The following is a 19,800-nucleotide window of genomic DNA, read 5'->3' on the forward strand; positions in this document are numbered from 1 at the left end:
GCATTACATTAACCTTTAGTAATATTCTGTTATTGTAATTCGCTATATTTATTTATATTTTTACTACCTGACCTAACTTTCGTCTTTTCATCTTTTCTCTCCTATTTTAATAGTCATTTGTGGATTAGGAGGCTTTTAGTTTTGTATCTAATTGGGATAAAGAGTGGGACCAATTTCAAGCTCTCCATGAACCAGCTGCTATGAAATCATACAGAAGTATGTGGGTTGACACTAACTTAGATTTCCTGAAAATTTTCCCCAGATGTTTTGTGCACAGTTATGCATTAGTTCCCAAAGTATGGTTGTTTTTCATTGAGGTTTGCAAAGTTTCTCTATGGCACAGCATTTCTGGATATGTACTACTTTGATCTATACAGTGGAGCAGCCTCAGGAGAAGCAGGCAGTTGTTGCTTGGGGTAAAGCTCCACAAACCTGGGTAGTGTCCACAAAATTCCTCCTTTAATTTTCTTCAGGTTAGTAACTAAAGCTGTATGAACAATTGTTTTTTGGTTTGGCATAGGAAACGAAAGCCACAAAATTCTGGTTTGAGTTAGACACAACATACTTTTCAATCTGATACAGACAATTTTATCTCTCCTTCCATGTATGCTAAAGCTTAAAAAAATTATGCATATGTGGTTTTAAGGTACTGAAATGTTTCACTGGTCTTTTCAAAATTCTAGTACATCCCTTCCTCCTAAACAGTGTTTGTAATCAAAGCTATTAGCCAAATTCTAACCCCTAACCTAGAAACCTAAGAAACTGAAGACCACATCCCTGCCCCATGTTGCATTCTGTGAGGGTAGAGAGAAATGGTAGAGGGACCGTGTGCCTTCTGCGCTGGCAGCTCTGGGCAGTGCTACAGCACTCGCAGGCTAAGCTGGGGCAGCAGCTAATGGGCCAGCTGATATACGACAACCTCGAGGCACCCTTCTAGGGTTCCAGCTCAATTGTACATAGCTGATGCTTCACTTGTTAGTGTTTGGACAGAAAAGTGCTCTTTTGCCAAGGAGCAGCCACATGTCCCTTGCCTCCCTGAAAACTCTGTATTCCTGCCCTGAAAAATTCGGACCAGTGTTAGTGGCTAGTGCCTGTAAATACCACAGGTTGACTGCCACTTTCATCTCTGAGCTTGCCATTTGCAAGGAAAGACCTATTTTCCCCTTAGCTTTGGAATGATTTAGATATTAGATGGGCTTAGTCTTCATGGCACTTTCTTCCTTTAATTCAACCCACAGGGATTTATGTAACCGGCATTATTACAGACTAATTAAAACTAACAGTCTTCAAATGGTCACACATACTTCTTTATACTTCCTTTGCTTGTGGCGATATGACAGACGGTGTTCAAGCATCCAGAATAACTGTGCTTGCTTCCTGTTATATAAGATGAATCCTTAAAATAGACTGGTGAGAGATTTTTTTTGTTGGTGCTTTTTTTTTTTTTTCTTTCTTCCCCCCGACCAGCTTCACAATATCACAGCACTGTCCTCATAAAAGTCTGTGTGACTGCCCTTGTGCTGTAATCTTGTTTAATCTTGGTGGAAAAGAAGATGAAAATAAGCTTTTGTTTTTGTCATTCTATGTTTTCCTGCGGCATCAGATAGAGAAGGGGAGATGGCATAGTCACATGCCCTTTATTTAAACTCCTTTAATTACCAAATGTGCTCTTGAAGTTCTTGTGATAGTGAGTTTATCTGAAGCGATGGCAAACAGCCTCTCTGTGCTTGTGAACCATTTTTACTCCCAGCCAGATGTTCAAGGGCCGATGAAATACAGTCATGCTTGAAAAAAATCTGCATCTCTCATGGTAAATAATGATAGTGTAATCATCTCTTGCCCTCCTAACACACACCATGGTACCCTCGGTTTGGCTGGCCACCCCAGCAGCCAACTTTCCTGAGAGCCTCCTAACAGTTGTGTTGACAAGCTCTATTCATGAGGTGGTTGTCTTCTGTTCTAACATTAGGGGCTTCAGTAATTACCTCCTTCAAGATAATTAGTATTTTCTGCTTCCTTCAGCAGCAATGCAGGGCATACAGCATGGTGTGGGGTCAGATCCATACACAGGAATCCCTTTAATAACTCAGAAAATGCCTGTTCCTGAAATTTGTCCAACCTCTTAAGGTCCCGTTAGTCTCAGTAGGAGCTATCGGCATGCAGCACGCATCGCAGAAGGTGCTTAGGTCCTTGCAAAACTGAACTTGCATAGCAAATTTATCATGGGGCTGAGTGAGCTTCAGAGCACAATCTTATCTCATGAGATTCATCATTATTGATTTGCATTTAATGTGATCGGAGTGTGTGTCCATGCAATGTTAGAGATATGAAATATAACCATGCAAGAAGGCCACACTGATATGCTGTTTCTCCTGGTACAAAATGCTGTCTAATAATGTGTCACATAGTCTATAGGTCTTCTTTCCATATCTTCATTGTCAGAGGTAGGTATCTAGAACAGAAAATAAATCCAAAGGGAAGTATAAATGTGCTCTAGCCTGGGGAACAGAATGGCAGGGGAAAGTCTTGAGTGCAGCAGGCAGGAGCTAATAATAGAGTAAGGACTGTAACGTCACCCCCGAATGGCCATCAGCGTGTCAGTGATGAGCTGAATGCACTTCATCTGCCTGACATGTTCCCAATATTATTTGATTAAGTGAATTGATGGGGCAGTAACCAGACGAAGCAAAAAAAAATTGATAACATGACATATATGTAAAATAGCTACAGGAGCACATAATGAAAGAAAAAAGAAGTTGGTGATACTGATGACTGAAGGAGAGAGATCTGTCTGGCACAGTGTTGTGCTGTCTCAGCTCAGGTGTGAAGCAGCATGATGATGTTTGCCCAAGCTGACACGGCCCCGAGTCGACTCCCTGTCCTGTGCTCCACAGTGCTTCTGTTCTTCGGTTTGTGCATGCAGGACTGGTGTGGGTGTTGATCTGTACAGGGGAAAGTGAACTGGCTGTATTGCATGTGTGTGTTCACACATATATAATGCAGTCATCTTTGTTGTGGGACACATTTCTTCTTGCCAAAATAATACACAGCTGCTCTTGTGTAATTGCAATTTTATCACTTTACATTATATTCCCCTATTCCCCTTGCTGTTTCGGAATAAGCTGTACCAGAATAAATACCTTCACACTAAGAAGGTTATTTGCTATAACCATACTGCTGAAATTACAATGGGATAAATTATGTTTAGACTGGGACAGAAAGTATGTGTTTATGTGCTTTAAGTTCAGGCTTGTCTGTCTGTGTCAGCTTTGCAGTGCTTTTGCATTGTAGACACACAGGATGTACTTATTGCTTTCCCACCATATCAGGGAGAAAAATAAAATTTGTTTTTAAGAATGTAATGAAATATTTCTTGTTGGGCAAAAATGTTATGTTATCAGCTACTTTAAGCTAAAGTACTTCTCTACCTGCCCCCTGCAACATTTGTAGTGTTCTGAGTTGTAATATTCAGTCTTGAATGACTGCTTGAGTGAGACTGCTTCAGGGATGCCCACAGTTTGTGGTGATGTTGCAAGTGGACAAAACAGAAGATTTACTAAAAAATAGCCTTGTTTCTGAGAGCGAGGGAGGCTGTGTGGCTGTGGGCAAAGCTGTGCAGAAGAGCCCCTTGGCTGCTCTGTCAGCCACACTGCGAGTCTGATGGGTCCTGTTAAAGCCAAACGGCTGGTTTAAAACTCTGTGGCTCTGTGAGAGGGTGCAGGCTGGGATTTTTGTTATGAGAAAGGAAAGTGCTATGATGTGCTGGTGTCTCCAAGCAGCCTTTTAGAAAGGACTGATTGCAATCTATGTTTGTTTGGTATTAGGACACAGGGTGGGAGGATCAAAGAAGAGTCTGTCGTAGGCTCCTCAGAGAGTACTGCACAGTTTTGTTTTGAGCCCAGGAGGCCCGAACTGATAAGGCTAGGCAGCTTAAATAAGCCCCAAATGGATCAATACCTTACATATAGAATAAAGTTTTCATTTTTATCTGAAGCTTCAACAGGAGAATGGTTTACTCCAGAGAAGCTAGAGAGTTCTTTAACACAAGGAGGCAGCCCCAGACATGCCAGATCAGTCAAGCAATTTCATTTTAACTACATTACCCACTCAATAGGTTTCCATCCTCTCTTGTTTAAATCAGATAAAAGCATTTCAAATAAGACCAGAGTCTTGTGACATTGGAAACTAAATTCCAAGTTTTATTTTCTGGCTAGTCATTTTGTTAAGGGGTTTATGGTTCTTTAAAATGACCAATATACTGTGGATGTATCGAGGTGATGAGATTTTCATAATGGAAAACAAGGACTTCTCTTGCTGTAAACACAGTTTGAGGGAGCATTTGGAGTGCTTGTGCCTTGCTGCAGGTAACTGTAGCAGGGCAAAGGAACAAATTTGTGTCTCTCTGTTATCTTCTGGTCTGGAAAGCACAGTATACTCAAATTTTTCTCTATTCAGGATGTGCTTTTCCAGATAAGCAAACCAGGGTGCAATCGATTTTTCTCAAAAAAATGTGAAAAGCCACACTGCTATAAACTATCAGCTGATGGGTTTTGAGGCCCTTCCTGAGGGCCAAACTCATTCCTTTTATTACTCTAGGCAGCATATACTCTAGGCTGTCTTCTGTAAAGCGCTTATTCTGAAAAAATGTCCTGAAAAGATAAACCACAATGAAAGAATTTTGACTATAAAGCTCTGTCTATGGAAAGAGGAGGCAACCTGAGCTCAGAAGATGGAGAATTCTGGAAGAAGATTTTATTCATGTGTGTCTTATAAGAAGGAAGAAAGAGAATTCTTCAGTTTTAAAGATCAACAGTAACATAAATTGTGCGAAATTGGACTGATTTTTTTTGAGGTAGCTGTGTAAAACCATCTAAGGTATTTGAATCATAACCTATTTGGTGGTGAGTTTCTCAATAATATGTTGCAATGTCATCTACCCTATAATGGGATGCGTAAGAAGTATTTGATCAGTAAACAACTTTTTCATTGAACTCGAAAAAAGTTGGATACAACAAAACCATAGGCCTCTGTGTGGTATGGAAGCACAGTAAACGACAATGTGACTTTCCCTTGGATGCCATCCGTTGTCTGTATGAACTGCTGTGATGCATAAGCTGTTTGCTGACCTACTCTTGTATTTCTCTAATCTGAGATAGTCCATGCCATTCCTGGTATGACCAAGGTTTTGCTATGAATGTGCTGCAGTAGTGCACAAAGGCATCTGTGAAATTTGGAGTCGTCTCTCATTCTGTTACACAGCACTTGACAACAGTGTCCAGTTAAGCTATAGTATTTGATCAACCGCCTTTAGCAGGATGCCTCGCCAATGTCCAGCTGTGTGCTCACTAACAGGAGAAGCCACAGCACATGACTGATTTTCAGAAATTCAGCTTAAGTGGTTTTGTCTTTGATATTACAGAGATACTGTTTTCTGCACATTTATAGGGTATCACAGTGGTGAGTTTGTCCGAGGTGCTATCTTTCTCTAGTTCTTCTCCTGTCCTCTGTCTCATATAAAAGAAAAATAGGAAGAAATATAATTTTTGTCTTAGGGGCCAAGTTGCAGCTGTTTGTTACAGAGAAGAGAGATGGCAGGAGGTGACTACAGGCTGTCCTGCATCTTACTTCTGGTGTTCATAAGCTTTTCATATATATAGCAAATGGGAGAGCAAGATAAAATGTATTGTAGGTGTACTTTGGCAACAGTAAGAATTTCTGAGGTAGCTGAGAAAGAACTACTGGAAGTATTTTCCAAGTCCAACAGTAAACGCAGTCCATAAGATTTCTAGCTTAATGTTCTGGTTTCCTGAGTATGGGATATTTATCATTAAGGTGGCAGATGAACCAGTTTTCTGGACCTTCTCATCAAAGAATGAACTGCATAGAGAAGTGATTCTGCTCTAATGAAGACAAGGCAGCGGTCTGATCTCTTGTGTCATAGAGCTGCATTACTGAGAGGTGCCTTGGAAGAGTAATTTTGTTCCTATTTTTTCAAGTATTCTCTGAGTTGTTGTAGAGGTAATCTTTAACCTATTGTTTGCTTTGATGATGAGGACCAGGATTTTTAGGAAAACATGCTTTGTACCAAGATGCTGTAACATAGAGGAGGTGCCTTTTGAAAGGATTGCATCAAGCACTTGGTGCTGTGGATCAGGACCCTATGGGTTGTTGGAGAGGGAGGAAGCAGAAGATCCCAGTGCTGAGGGAGCTGACTTGGCTTTCAGTAAGCCAGCTGTCTAGGAAGAAAAGCTTCACATGCAGACATTGCTGGGAAAGTTTGAGGTCTTTATTGAGCATGGTTTGTCTTACAAAATACAAGGACGAGACAGTTTATCGTGCTTCTAACCCTTGACTAGAGAATGGTGGAGAAAGACAATAGGGTGGCAAGAGGAGAGCTCAGAGTTACAGCTGAATCTCCTCGCTTGTGAAATGAGCTTTCATTCTGAATACACCAAGTGAAATGTTCATGCCTAGCTGTCCTTAGAGCACACAGCAATATTCTGGCCTGCAGATGGTAAAGAGGAGGATTATGTTTCTATACATTTTAAGAAGGAAGAGATTTTTCTGCCTAATATTGCTGCTTGTATTTGTCATACCTAATCACAGCATGGTTTGTGTTGGAAGGGACCTCTGGAGATCATCTACCTACCATGGACTCATGGGACTTGGAGACTGTAGTCCCTTCGGCAGTCTGGAAGAGCAGACAAGACCGTTGCTAATTCCCTGATTTCCCAACCCTTGCATTCATCAGACTCAGCTGTATTTTACCAGTATTGACCATGAGTCACTGGCACTTTATTCAAGTGGAATAGGAGTGTGAATATGGGTATTATCAACAAATCACAAAAGAGGTCGAGGTCCAAGTGAAATCAAACAGCAAATACTTTTCTCTGTCTTTTTTATATGTGACAGAATTCATTTAGAGCAACGCTTTTGGCATAAAATTTTGAGCCATTGTAAATAACTTATTCTTTCAATATTAGAGGTATTTTCAAAAATTTACTTTGCTAATAAACGAAAACACATGTCTGAGAAGTGCACTCGGATCTGAAAATTAATTTGCCTTCATTGAAATTTGTACAAGTAATAAGCAGAATACTGCAGATTAAACTCTATATCTCATAATTTCTGCTTTTTGGTGCCTGTGCCATACATCTGTACAGTTCACTTCTTTCTGGCAATGTAATACTACTTTGTTTGGTGTATTTAATTTCATGTTGTTTTTTATTTCACTTTACTGGAAATGTAAAAAACACGAACAAAAGGTTTATTTGAAAAATAACAGTAATTACCAAATGTAATAGTGTTTTCCAGTTTCATATTTTTCGTAATAGTTCATTTTGCAGTATGATTAAAGTCAGTTTAATATTAAGGTCAGGTCCCAAAGGAGGTGGGGTCTGAGCCAGCAGAATGCTGAGCATTCCTGCAAAAGGCTGGGCACGTAGGACTTCCCCTGCAAATGGCAGAATATGAGGACATTTAGGATCGTGTAGAATTGCTTCCTGAATCTTCAGTAAATAGAGGTAGAAGGTCTTGCTACAAAATATTGAAGGTGACTTGGGTGAAATTTTTGTCAATTTTTTCCCCAGCAAGAAATGTAGATTTCGTTCAAATTAAATTACTTCATCAGCTTCTGCTGATTTAGTTTTTATCCTTCCAGAAAGTAAACAAGAATCAAGAAAATTTTTAATGTGTTTTGGTTACACCCTTAGAAAAGAAGTGGTTATTAACTTTTTCCATTTGAAATGAAAGTTTGACATTTGCTTCAATTACATTTAAATTGATGTTCTAAAAATGAAAACTTTCATTTTGGAGTGAATAAATTGCTGAGATTGATGCTAAGTGATTTTGTTGAAACTTTTCAGAGAAGCTATTTTGAAAGAAAAAATAAAATATAATATTTTTATTGCTCTCAGAATTGTATTAACCTTTCTTTCACAGCATCATTGGATCACAGAGGCTGGAAAGGGACCTCAAGACGTTTCTTGTCCCAGCCCCCTGGTCAAAGCAGGCTCAGCTCTGAGGTCAGACAGGTTGCCCATATCTTTATCCATTTCGGTCTTAAAACTCCTCAAGGACAAAGACTGCACAACCTTGCTCAGCTTCCTTATACCCTGCCCATACTTCTCATTTCAAGATAGGCCCATTAGCTCTTGTTCTCCTTCCATGCCCCAGTTTGCAATGCCACACTCTGTCATCTTCGTACCCTCCTTGTACGTACCAGGGTGATGCTGTTAGGCACCTCCAAAACGACCGTAACTATTTGCGTGAATCTGCTGAGGGGATCTAGAATAAATTACTATTTGTCACTGTCCATGAATTTCTTCGTGCTTCAGCATATCTGTGAAGGTAGGATCCTACATTTTTGTTTTGTTTGTTTTGCTTATAAGCTGCTGGGGCTGGACTGAGTGCACCCTCAGCAAGTTTGCTGATGATACCAAACTGGGAGGAAGGGCTGACACACCGGAAGGCTGTGCTGCCATTCAGTGACACCTGGACAGGCTGGAGGACTGGGCAGAGAAGAATCTAATGGAGTTCAGCAAGGGCAAGTGTAGGGTCCTGCACCTGGGAAGGAATAACGCCAGGCACCAGTACAGGTTAGGGACAGACCTGCTGGAAAGCAGCACTGCAGAGAAGGACTTGGGAGTTCTGGTCGACAACAGATTGACCATGAGCCAACAATGTGCTCTTGTGGCAAGAAGGCCAATGATACCTGGGGTGCATTAAGAAGAGTGTGACCAGCAGGTCGAGGGAGGTTATCCTCCCCCTCTACTCTGCCCTGGTGAGGCCACATCTGGAGTACCGCATCCAGTTCTGGGCTCCCCAGTTTAAGAAGCATAAGGAACGACTGGAGGGAGTCCAGCAGAGGGCTACAAAGATGATTAGGGGCCTGGAACATCTTTCTTGTGAGGAGAGACTGAGAGAGCTGGGTCTGTTCAGCCTGGAGAAGAGAAGGCTGAGAGGGGATCTCATCAATGTTTATAAATATCTCAAATGTGGGTGTTGAGAGGATGGGACCAGACTCCTTTCAGTGGTGCCCAGTGATAGGATGAAGGGCAACGGGCACAGGCTGAAGCATAGGAGGTTCTGTTGAATATGAGGATGCCAGAGCACTGGAACAGGCTGCCCAGAGAGGTTGTGGAGTCTCCTTCTCTGGAAACATTCAAAACCCGCCTGGACACATTCCTGTGCAATCTGCTCCAGGTGAACCTGCTTTAGCAGGTGGTTGGACTAGATGATCTCCAGAGGTCCCTTCCAACCCCAACCATTCTGTGATTCTGTGACTGATTTTGGCATGTGTACAGTTTTTTAAGAGGAGGACCTCAGTCTTGGACCTTAACATAGTAATGATGATAGTCTCCAGTAGTCAAAACCAACTTATCTCAAAGAATTACCACTATCTCATGGTGGTGCCTTAAATAAGTTAAAGGCAAGACTTACAGGAACTCTTAGAGGAGATATTTTTGACTATGACAGGAGGTTGCTTGTCAAACCTGGGCTTAAGTGCATTGAAATTCAGTGCATCTGTGTTGTCAGAATAGTTTACCATTTGTATGCTGGTGTTATTTTAAATGTGCAGGCCTCCAAAAATATTGATGAGGCAAAAAACCCTGTAAAGCTTATCTACCTTTTGGTCTTTTTATACATGTTTAATTGTTCTGCCAACTGGAAAGTTAAACAATGACAGAATGGACTGTGAATCTGTGTGCTGGCTGCTTTTCCTCCTGGTGTTGTGAGAGGTTTTTGCTGAATGGGACAGAGATTTCCACACAGTGTGTGGTCAGGCTTTAGCATCCAAGGTAATAGAATGACTGTAATCGTATAAGCTCCATAAAACTTACAGTTAAAGAAATTGCTTTATGTGATTTTAAGGACTGTTATTAAATGGCCAGCGGTTTGTGGGTTACTCATTGCAAATCTGTTAGTCACGTTTTTGAGTTGTCATAACTGTCATTACTTCTTACTCATGAGGAGAGTCAGCTGTGGTCTGGCTAACCAGGAGTCCTGTCCCATGGTTTGAAGTTTGCTAGGTTGTCTCAGACATGGGGAAAATCTGTTTGGCAACCATCCCTGGTGGGACTTTCAGGAGAAGACACTGTAACTGTACATGTACGCCCCTAATATTTTCCAGCTAACACTTGAAGACTAACAGATCTGCATGTGCTTTTTATTTTACACAACAGTACAAATATAAAACAGTGCATGTCACCATTCTTATTACTTAATGGCAATGCTGGCGTCTTAAGATCTAAATCTTTAGTCTATACAGGCAATATTTCTTATGACCCAAAGCTTGAGCTGGACAGAGCTTGTTTCTGTACTTGCCTTGAAAGATACTAGCACTCTTGCCCCCAGCTCCGTGCAATTTAAATTAAGGCTACTCTGGTCTATGGTTGTCAGTCTCCCGCCTATGCAATTATCCCATGGGACTGGAAGATGCATTGCCAAGTAACCATGCAGTGATTGGTAAGGGCTTACATTTGAATTCATTTGAGTTATAATAAATGTAGCTTGTTTTCTTTCCATATCAAACTGGTACTAAACATCTGATTTTATTTGATATTTATGGTTTATAATTGTTCGGCTTCCTTCATGCATTAAGCATTCAATGACACATATCCAGCTCCCCTTAGAGCTTTCCAAGAACAGGATAACGCTGTGAGCACTATCATCTGTCCAATGACCGTTTTTTATAAAAGTATTTTTCAGATAGAAAAATAAACTAGATTAATAATAAAAAGAAACCATACTCACTCTTTAAAAGATTGTCTAGTGGTTTATCTTCTGTGTTTGAATGCTGAACATTTTCTTGGAGTTGAGTCCTCTTGCTGGTAACCAAAATCACTCTTTTCTCTGAAAATGCAGGTTGATTATATGTGTCTTTTGTCAATAACACAGCAGGTAAGGTGAATCTGGTCATTTTTATAGTGTATGTGGTGGCCTGGATCAGTAATGCCTGTACTAACAGGAGAAGAGAATGAAGAGAAAAAGGAATGGAAAGGAAATAAAGGAGAAATGATATTTCTCTAGCTAAATGGATCAAGCTGTTGACTCAAGATGTAGTTTTCTTGATGGGTACTATTGAAGGACAAGGTTATGATTTCTTGTAGAAATTCCAAATGTGAACATTACCTCCATGCATGAGAGCTAATTAATGATCCTGTTGCCAAAGACAGAAGGCCGTCTGTCACTGAATCAGGGGTTTTCAGGAACTTTTAGGTTAGGTGAAAAGATCTTTACTAGAATACAGTGATACCTGGTGAAGAGAATCTTGTGGATCAAACAGTCATGACATGAGAAGTGGTTTGTTTCTTGTCTTGTCAGATCCTTGTCTAAGACTGGAAGTTTCACCCAAGTAACAACTGTGTAGAATTGAGTCCTCTGTCCTGCAATATGTATGTGTGGGGGACTTTGAGCTTCTCGTTAAGCTGTTGGTCTTCAAGCACATTCTTCATCTTCATTTTGGGGCAACTTAGCAGCTCTGGTGCCAGTGAATTTACACAAATTTCGACTTGATGTAAGAACAGATCTGAGCTGTTAATTTTGTTAAGATTGCCTGGGTGCAAGAAGCCTCGGGTTTTTTAAGACCTGTCCTGAGCAACATTTGAAGCCCTATTTTGACTTTGTGTTAGAATTAACTAAGTTAAAAATAATGAGTTTCTTGACAGTTACAATACAGTTCCAGGGGAGAGCATAGTCATGAAGGCACTGTGGCCAAAACATCTGAATTAACCGCCCAAGAAGTGAAAGACTACAGCCTGGGACAGCTTTATTGTTGCTATGAAATTGAATGCATACATAAAAATAAAGAGAACAATAAGGGGCAAGCGTTTACTGGGCATTAGAGAGATGTTTATTATACCTTCCACAACATAAGCAGAGAGCTCAAATTATCTCCAGATTTTAAAGGCATTGTAAAATAATTAAACAGAAATACTAAGAATCTTACTGGAACTACAAATCCAGGAAATGTTCCTCTGAGGATTCTTATTTCATTCTTTACATGTCCTACTAGGCTGCAATACCACAGCCCTGGGTTTGGCCACACAGAGAATGTAAGTGGAGTGAAGTTGCCCTGATTCTTGTTTGTAGCTCGTAAGTCCTGTTGGAAGGCAGGGAATGTGGGCTGGGAAGGGACATGGCAAGCCAACTTCAAGATTGCTTGCTCTTGTCTTTTTTTTTTTGGCTTCGCTTTGGATGAGAAAAACAGTTCCATGCAGAGGTATGAGGAAAAGCCCTTGGAGGTCATTTTTGCTCTGTTCGTGGAGGAGGCTTCTCAGGTGGTACCCCTGGTTTGCAGCAGGTAGTGGGGAGGGAACCTGGCCCCTTGCAGCAGCACACAGATGTTCCCTTGTTGGATAAACACCCTGTGAAGCATCTCTCTTCTCTTTGCTTTAGAGGATGCAAAGAAAGACATGGCACAATGGAAGCCATGGCTCCCAGCCAGATCTTTGCCCTCCAAATAGAAAGATGAGATTTTGCGTGAAACCACATTTAGTACCACATACCTCAGATTTTAAGGTCAGGGAAGGTGCTTGCCACAGCAATTCAGGCATGTTAGCCATGTCAGATAAATATGATTTAGAGCACCCCTTTGGCACAAGCCAGTTCAGGAGGTTAAAGCAGTAGCAGCTGAGCCAAAATAAATGTGAGGAAAGAAGTGAGGGAAAGGAAGTATGCAAACAGGACAGTGACAAGTATGGGGCCTGTGCCACCTATACAGGTGTTTGGGAGAAACAGAATCACTTTGGGTGACAGTTCAGAGAAGCTACGTTAGATCCCTGTAATTAGAAAATGTGAATGTCCCATTTAGTTCCCTGCATCCAGTTTGGATAGGCAGCACTAACTGATATAATTCAGTGACTGAAGACCCTGGAGAAAAAGCAAGTGTTGAGTGACCCTGTGTAACTGAAAATCAAGGCTAGCTTTTCCCATGGAAAAAAGCCTGCATGGTTGTAATTTTGCTGTATCCCGTTGGTTCTTACCTTACAGCTACATGAGGACCTATATGATATGATGACTCACTTTATATAAACACACTTATCTGGAACAAAAAATATACCACGAACCCATATTTGCAAACATTTCAGTTGGAAATAATAAACATTAATGGCAGGCTTCCAGTATATTTTTATTTCACATTCCATCAGTTAACTACAATACTATGCAGATTACGTTTTACTTAGTAGGTGACAGTCAAGATTTTTACTCTTTCTACAGGAAGCACTATGGAAAGAGTTTGGAAAAATAAAAATAATAATAAAAAAAATTGGTAGGGCTTTTGTGTTGAGCAAGGGGCTGGAGAATGGCATCTTTCACTTTTAGGTGCCCAAACTGAGACCGTAGGATACGAGTGTTTCACGCTGGGTAACTGCCACAGTTGGTCACAAATGTATTTTATAACTAGTGATACGTCTGCACAAATATGCTTTGGGAATTAGTTCAGGAGATGGATTTCCAAACTAAACTTCCATCTGTTTTCCAACCCAGCACTAAGATATAGCAGGTAAGGTAGTTTTGGATAATTAAATATAGTGTTTGAATTACAAGGTAAGACCATTAATCTCCTTTGGGCTTGTCAAACCAGCACATCCTCTAGTAAGCCATCCTTGCACATATAAAGTTCATACCTTACTCCTTGAATGGTGCGCCCAGTAGAGACTGTTTGTCTTATAAAATGAAATGTATGCCTCCAAATGAAGAAGAAAATTAGATTTTTAGTTTTAATGAAAATTGCAAATATTTACATTAAAGTTAGCTGATACATGACTATTTAGCCTCCATAGCTTGAGATTCATTTCCTCTGTGGAAAATGTGATATGAAAGTGAGCACATTTTCAGTTTTTATTTTGACACAGAAACTGATACGCTGGCTCACTGGCCCCTATGATCTGGAATTCTGTTTCCAAGGGTGATAAGTACTGGATGCATCATAGTGGAATATGAAACTCCAGTAATGAGTAATTATCCAGAGATATGCACTGAAGGAAACTTCTTCCATATGTCAGTGGCAAAGGGGTGTGCAAGGTAGTGAAGTGTGAGAGTCAGTGTTACTTATCCAGTGATGATCCTTGCTGACACAAGTGTGAATAATATTTTAATTAGTCACTTAAATGTCTTATCTCCTTCTGCATCTTATGAATCTGCTGGTCTTACTGACCTCTACTTTGACAGCTAGTCCTGCACTTTTAATTTTGCCCTGAATGATGTGTTAGTGAAAAAATAATTTCTTTTATCAAGTTAAATAGGTGTCCCTTCAATATTATTGGCAGTATCTGCTTTCTTACTTAAGTGAGAGGAAGAAAATATGGCATGAGTTGGCATAGCCAGGCTTACTGAGGTTCATGATCTTATATGAATTTATGCCAAATGAGGTCCTAGTCCACTGTTTGTTTTTTGGTTTTGGTGGTTGTTGTTTGCTTGTTTGGGTTTGTTTGTTTCGTTTTGTTTTTTCCCCTCTCCTTGGCTGTTGCTTAGTAACAAGCGGATGTATCGGTTTGTCCTCAGTTTCCAAAGCTGCTTTTTGTGAGCAGCCAAAGTTAATCTGGAAACCATGAATTTCCTAACTGTTCCTTCCGTAGTGTTTCCTTTTGTATGTTGTACTGTAACCATTACACAGTGAGTTCTCCAAGCCAAGGTATTTACAGAGCTTTCCATAATGCCTTTTATTTTGTCTAAAGTGTTTCATCAACTTCATTCTTACATTGCTCATAAGCAGTGTGAATATCTTTCTTAGCAGAGATCTTTGCATCACCCCTAGCAGTGCCTTTGTTCTTTGTTAAAAACGGATTATTTAATCCATTTCTGTTCATTCGTCTCCCTAGACAAGTTTTCAAAGAGCATACTTTACCCCTTCATGTCTTAGAATTACCTCTAAGCTGGTTTACTTCCATTTCTTCAATGAATCCCACAGAGGATCTTCAGCTTTCAGAAAGTTCCTGTCAGTCATGAGTTGGCTTCCAGTGTAGGGGAGTCAGCTCTGCAATGAATGTGTTTGAAAATCCCAGCCTGCCCATGGAGTTTTAAGGGAAAAAATTTATCGCCATCTCTACATAGGCAGGAGGTGAAAAGCATTCTGACTGCCCAAAGATATACCTTAATAAGCTTGTATTTTAAAAAGCAAAAACTGGAGAATATGTTTTCAAGAAATGGCCCCAGTCTTTGCTCTGGATCAGGTAGACAGTTAAAGCAATCCTTTCCTGCCAGCAGTCCATCAGCTTTATTTGGATTGAACTTCTGTCAGCTTTCTAACACCACTTCTGCAACCTCAAATCTTAATCTTGTGATTATTTCCTCTGTCACAAATATTGTAAGCTTTCAAAATGTCTCCAGCTGCTTGTTTACATTAGGATTCTCAGGAAAAAAGAATCCAAATTAACTGAAGGTGTGAATCCAAAGTCTATTTGCTAAACTGGAGTAAATCTGCATTATTTTGGAAGGTAATTCAGTAAAATGGCATTAAAGTTCATTCTGTACTGATGAGTGTGTCCACACAGTGTTCTAATACAGTCTAAATTACACACTTCAGAAATTTAATTGGGATCAAGTTCCTTGTGTGTCTCTGTGGACACAATCCCTTCCACAGCAGGGAAGTGGTTTACACTGCACTGATTTGCACTGGAGCCCACAGTGAACCCTGGCACAGTTCATAGCTGATACCACTTGGCTCAAGTGAGGTGGATGTAACGTGGAGCATGATCAGCTTTTTGTCAATATATAAAGCCATGTTGCCGTCATCACCATTCCCATTACTGCAGTAGCATGCATAGTCTCATGTGGAAATCAGAGTCTCATTATACTAGATATTAAATGAAAACAAATTAGCTGGCTCCTGTACGAGGAGCAGAGTCTAAACAGCTGCTGGCTGGGCTGGGCAGGCTGTGTGCTGCAGTGGCATCAGGTGTCCCAAGGTCCAGCCTGGTGCTTTGCCCAAGAATTCTGTCTGTCCAGAGTCTGCGGGGGAGAGCCAGGCCTCTGAATTGCCTTGAAAAGTAAAATGTGAGAATTTCTAAACTCCTGTGCTAGATCACAGGGCCAAATCAGTATCAGCTGGCATCATCAGAGCAATGCTAGCCACCCAAGTGGAATTATTTTACACAAATCCTTCTCACAAGCAAGCCACACTGTACATGGTTGTGTCATATTGAAGCCTACATCTGGTTAAAATATCCTTCTCTTCTCAGTTAAATGCTCTGGGAATTACCTGAGGCTTATTGCCTTTTTGGTCCCCTTCAAAATTCAGTCAAGTCTGACAGGGTTTGTAAATGATTTTCTAGCCTGCCATGCATTGATTTTTCTCTCCTTGGGGAAAAACAGAAAACCCCATGAAGCTGTGAGAAATAGTTCATTGCTTTTTCATATATTTTGCCAGTTGCAGGCCTAAAATATAAAGGAAAATGCAGGTTCTTCTATCTGAATGCAATCTCAAAGGTTGTAACTGTCAAACTATAGTTCCAAGGTTTTGAAAAGGCCAGGTACTTCTGACAATGTTTTTTCCCTTACGAAAATGCCAGCTATGGGTTTGGTTGGATCGAGAAGTCGTTTGTATTACGCTATCAGCTTTGTAAAAGGAGCAGCAAATGCTGAAGAAGCATTTAGTGGCAAGAGGGGTAATGGCTCTGTCAGGCAACTTTGAAAATGGCTTTTAGGAAACGTATTTTCACCTGAGGTGAGTCAATGAGACCAGATGTATGAGCAGAGTGGGTGGAACCGTTGCCAATATTTAAGACTGAGCTTGAGCACCAGAGTAAATTTTTCAGTATGTTTGCCAACAGTTATATTTTCCATTGTTGCACATAGTATAAGATTTTGTTTAAAATCACTTCATAGTAAAGCTAAGACGTACAGAAAATCTTGATTCAGCAGGGACAACATAAAAGTATTGGTGATGGACAGTGTAGAAGCTGAAATCATTGAATCCTCTCAAACCATTGAAATATTGCTAGGAAAAGGAAAAATTGATGCTTTTTGCTTTGGTTTTGATCAACACATTTTGATTATGTTTTCTGTGAAAAAGAAAGACTCTTAAAGGAAGGAACCAGGTTAGGAACTGCAGTCTTTAGGCCAGAAGGAAGGTGAAGGACGAAGAAGTGGTACAGAAACTTCTGAGTTATAATTCTGTGTCTGGTCAATTAAAATCTCCTAGTGTTTTTCTTTTATTAAAAACTAATCTATCTGGAACTGCTTTGAACTTGCCATACACTAAAAGAATACATACTGGTGGTGCACACAGTATGCACATGACCAGCTGATGTATGGCAGCTTCATGCCCGGCAGTAATTTGTTCATGTGTATGAGACATCTGATACAAACACAAGGCACTTGCGTACTGAAATGAGTGTGTGAGCGTATATATATGTTTAGTCTTTTTTCCCTGACTACTTGGGATAAAATAATGTAACCACTTTTATAAGTTCAGCGTTGGATCATATATACTAATATCAGTGTAATGGAGCTAAAGCTTCCTAAAACTTAGGAGGGTTTAGAATTAGTGGTCTTAACTGTGACACTCAGCAAAGTAAGAAGAGCTACTATCAGCACAGACTACTTATATACCTATCTTAAGTCACAATTTTTCTGTCAAAGCAAATAACATTAAAGTAGCCTCATGAATTGTTATATATATCTCTCCTTTGAGATGGTGCTCCAGTTGACCTGCTCATTTTACAAAACGGAAACTGTGGGACAGCATGGTTAATATTAATGTTATCCCTCGGCAGTGCAGAATGCACAAGGGTTGGAACAAAACAGATGCAACAAAGGCTGAATGTTGAATTGTCTCTCAAAATAAAACATTATGCAAAACAAAAGTACTTGATGTTTCTGTTCCAGAAAAGCTTAGCTTTTTAATCGAAGTCTATACAAACTTCAGCAATCTTGTCTAAGAATCCTGTAGTATTAAAACAGTCTTCATTGTTTTCTCTGCCTAATGGTTAATGCAGCTGTAGTTGGTATGATTGTCTCCATCTCATTGCAAACAGCAATATTTTCATTGGTCACCATTTGGATTATGTTCTAAGAGGTGATAAAAATTTAAAACAGCTAGTGCATGGCTTCTTACACCTCACCTAATTCACATTTAATACTAATTAACTCAACAGTGGCTGCTTACACCCAAACATTGCACAAGTATTCATTTTCTAATCAGAGACTTATGAATGAGACACAATTCTGTGTGAACCATTCGGTGACTGAACTTAATTTTAGAACAGAAATTGCTGTATAGCTCATTGATTTAACTGGAAGTTTTGGAACTTTCTTGCAGGCTGAATTGTTTCAACAGATGAGATAGTGAGAGAGGCCTGATTGTGACCCTGCTTAATGCAGGCTGTGTGAATTTGGGACAACTTTGTGAAGTCAGTAGCATTAAACTAGTAATAATGAGTGAAGAACAAAAATTATAAAACTGTTGAGATCAATGAGATCAAAACCGAGATCCTACAGAAACAGTAACCTGATAAACACCTTGATTTATTCTTGGCTGCTTGTGTTGATGAGTTTGGGGTTGTTTTAGCTTACTCTTGTCATTTTTCCCACAGAGCTGCTCAGAAATTGAACCTGTCTTCCAAAAAGAAGAAGCACAGGCCTTCTGCATCATCTGTTCCTGAATCTCCTCTCTTCTCTACCAGCTTCAGCAGTATCCTTCAGACTTCTCCACCCCCTGCTCCACCATGTTTGTTGAGGGCAGTCAGCAAAGTGAAAGACACCCCTGGTTTGGGCAAGGTAGGCCTTGCGAGTATCACTAAAACACTTGTTTTCTTCAAGAGAATATTTTCTCCTCATGCAAAATATTAAGGGAATTGGAAAACCATGTCTTTTCTTGGTTGGCTTTACTGCAATTGGTCCTTGAGCACGTGTACAAAGGTCTAACAATGTAAGTTACTTAATGCAAGCGAACGTCTAATGAAGTTGAAGTTGACATGAAGACTCCCAGGCCTAATTGTGCAGCAGTAATACATTGCAAGGCCCAGCTGCACTAAATGCCCCTGCACTAGGACCATTGTGCTACTAGGCGGTGACAATGTCGGTTCTGCTGGGGTTTCTGGAGCAGTTGGCCTCTGGGGCTGTCTTTAAACTGTGTAGCGGTTGCTCGCTGTGGCATATTCTGGGTTCCTGATCCCCTTGCTGTCCAGACTGGTGTCTTGGCTGGACACACTGTAATTTGCTTCTGGCTCATGTTTCCTGGCTTTCTTCCAGTATAGTCAGGACAAGGCTGGGCCATGTACCTGAGCAAAGCCTGTGCTGATAATGGTGAATTGCTCCTTTTTCCTTCTGTCATGTTATTTCCTCCCATTCACCATAATCATACCCTCTTAAAATGCTGTTTAGGTGCATACTTATACTGGAAAATGGTTGAGGCAATGGAAGAGGTGCCTATATAGTTTGCTGTTGCATTGTTGTTTGTCTGAGTGGCCCTTCTTTTTTCCCTGTCACAAATGGAGAGTCTGGCATATTACATCTGGGAATACATGTGTGCACTTGCTGAGGACAGCAGTTTGCTTTAATCAAGGTAGTTTCTTATGCGAGCATCTGTGTGTGTGGCTTTTCCATATTCATTGAATACTAAACAGTGACAATGAATTTGGTGAAAACCTGTGTGTTTAAAAGAGAAATTGTAATGTATGATCTAAGAGTGCTGAGCATAGGATGGGCTTCAGAATTTTTATTGCTGACTTTGGATACTTACTTTCTTAATATTGTGCGATTCCAGGTTTGATCGGTTTTGGTTTTTTGTTTGTTTGTTTTTGTGTGTGTTTGTTTGTTTTCAAGGAACAATGCTATTACTTTCTTGGATGGTTT

The 19,800-nt window shown here is 40.3% G+C and overlaps 1 protein-coding gene across 1 annotated transcript in view; it reads left to right on the forward strand.

Annotated features, from left to right (window-relative positions):
- Positions 1 to 19,800, forward strand: part of KIF26B (kinesin family member 26B) — a 295,352-nt gene that overhangs the window by 169,062 nt on the left and 106,490 nt on the right. Inside the window, exon 5 of the mRNA XM_065631902.1 lies at positions 18,540 to 18,723. Within this exon, the coding sequence (XP_065487974.1) occupies positions 18,540 to 18,723 (184 nt within the window). The remainder of the gene's footprint in view (positions 1 to 18,539; positions 18,724 to 19,800) is intronic.

Source organism: Caloenas nicobarica, chromosome 3, assembly GCF_036013445.1.
Source record: "Caloenas nicobarica isolate bCalNic1 chromosome 3, bCalNic1.hap1, whole genome shotgun sequence".
Taxonomy (NCBI): Eukaryota; Metazoa; Chordata; class Aves; order Columbiformes; family Columbidae; genus Caloenas; species Caloenas nicobarica.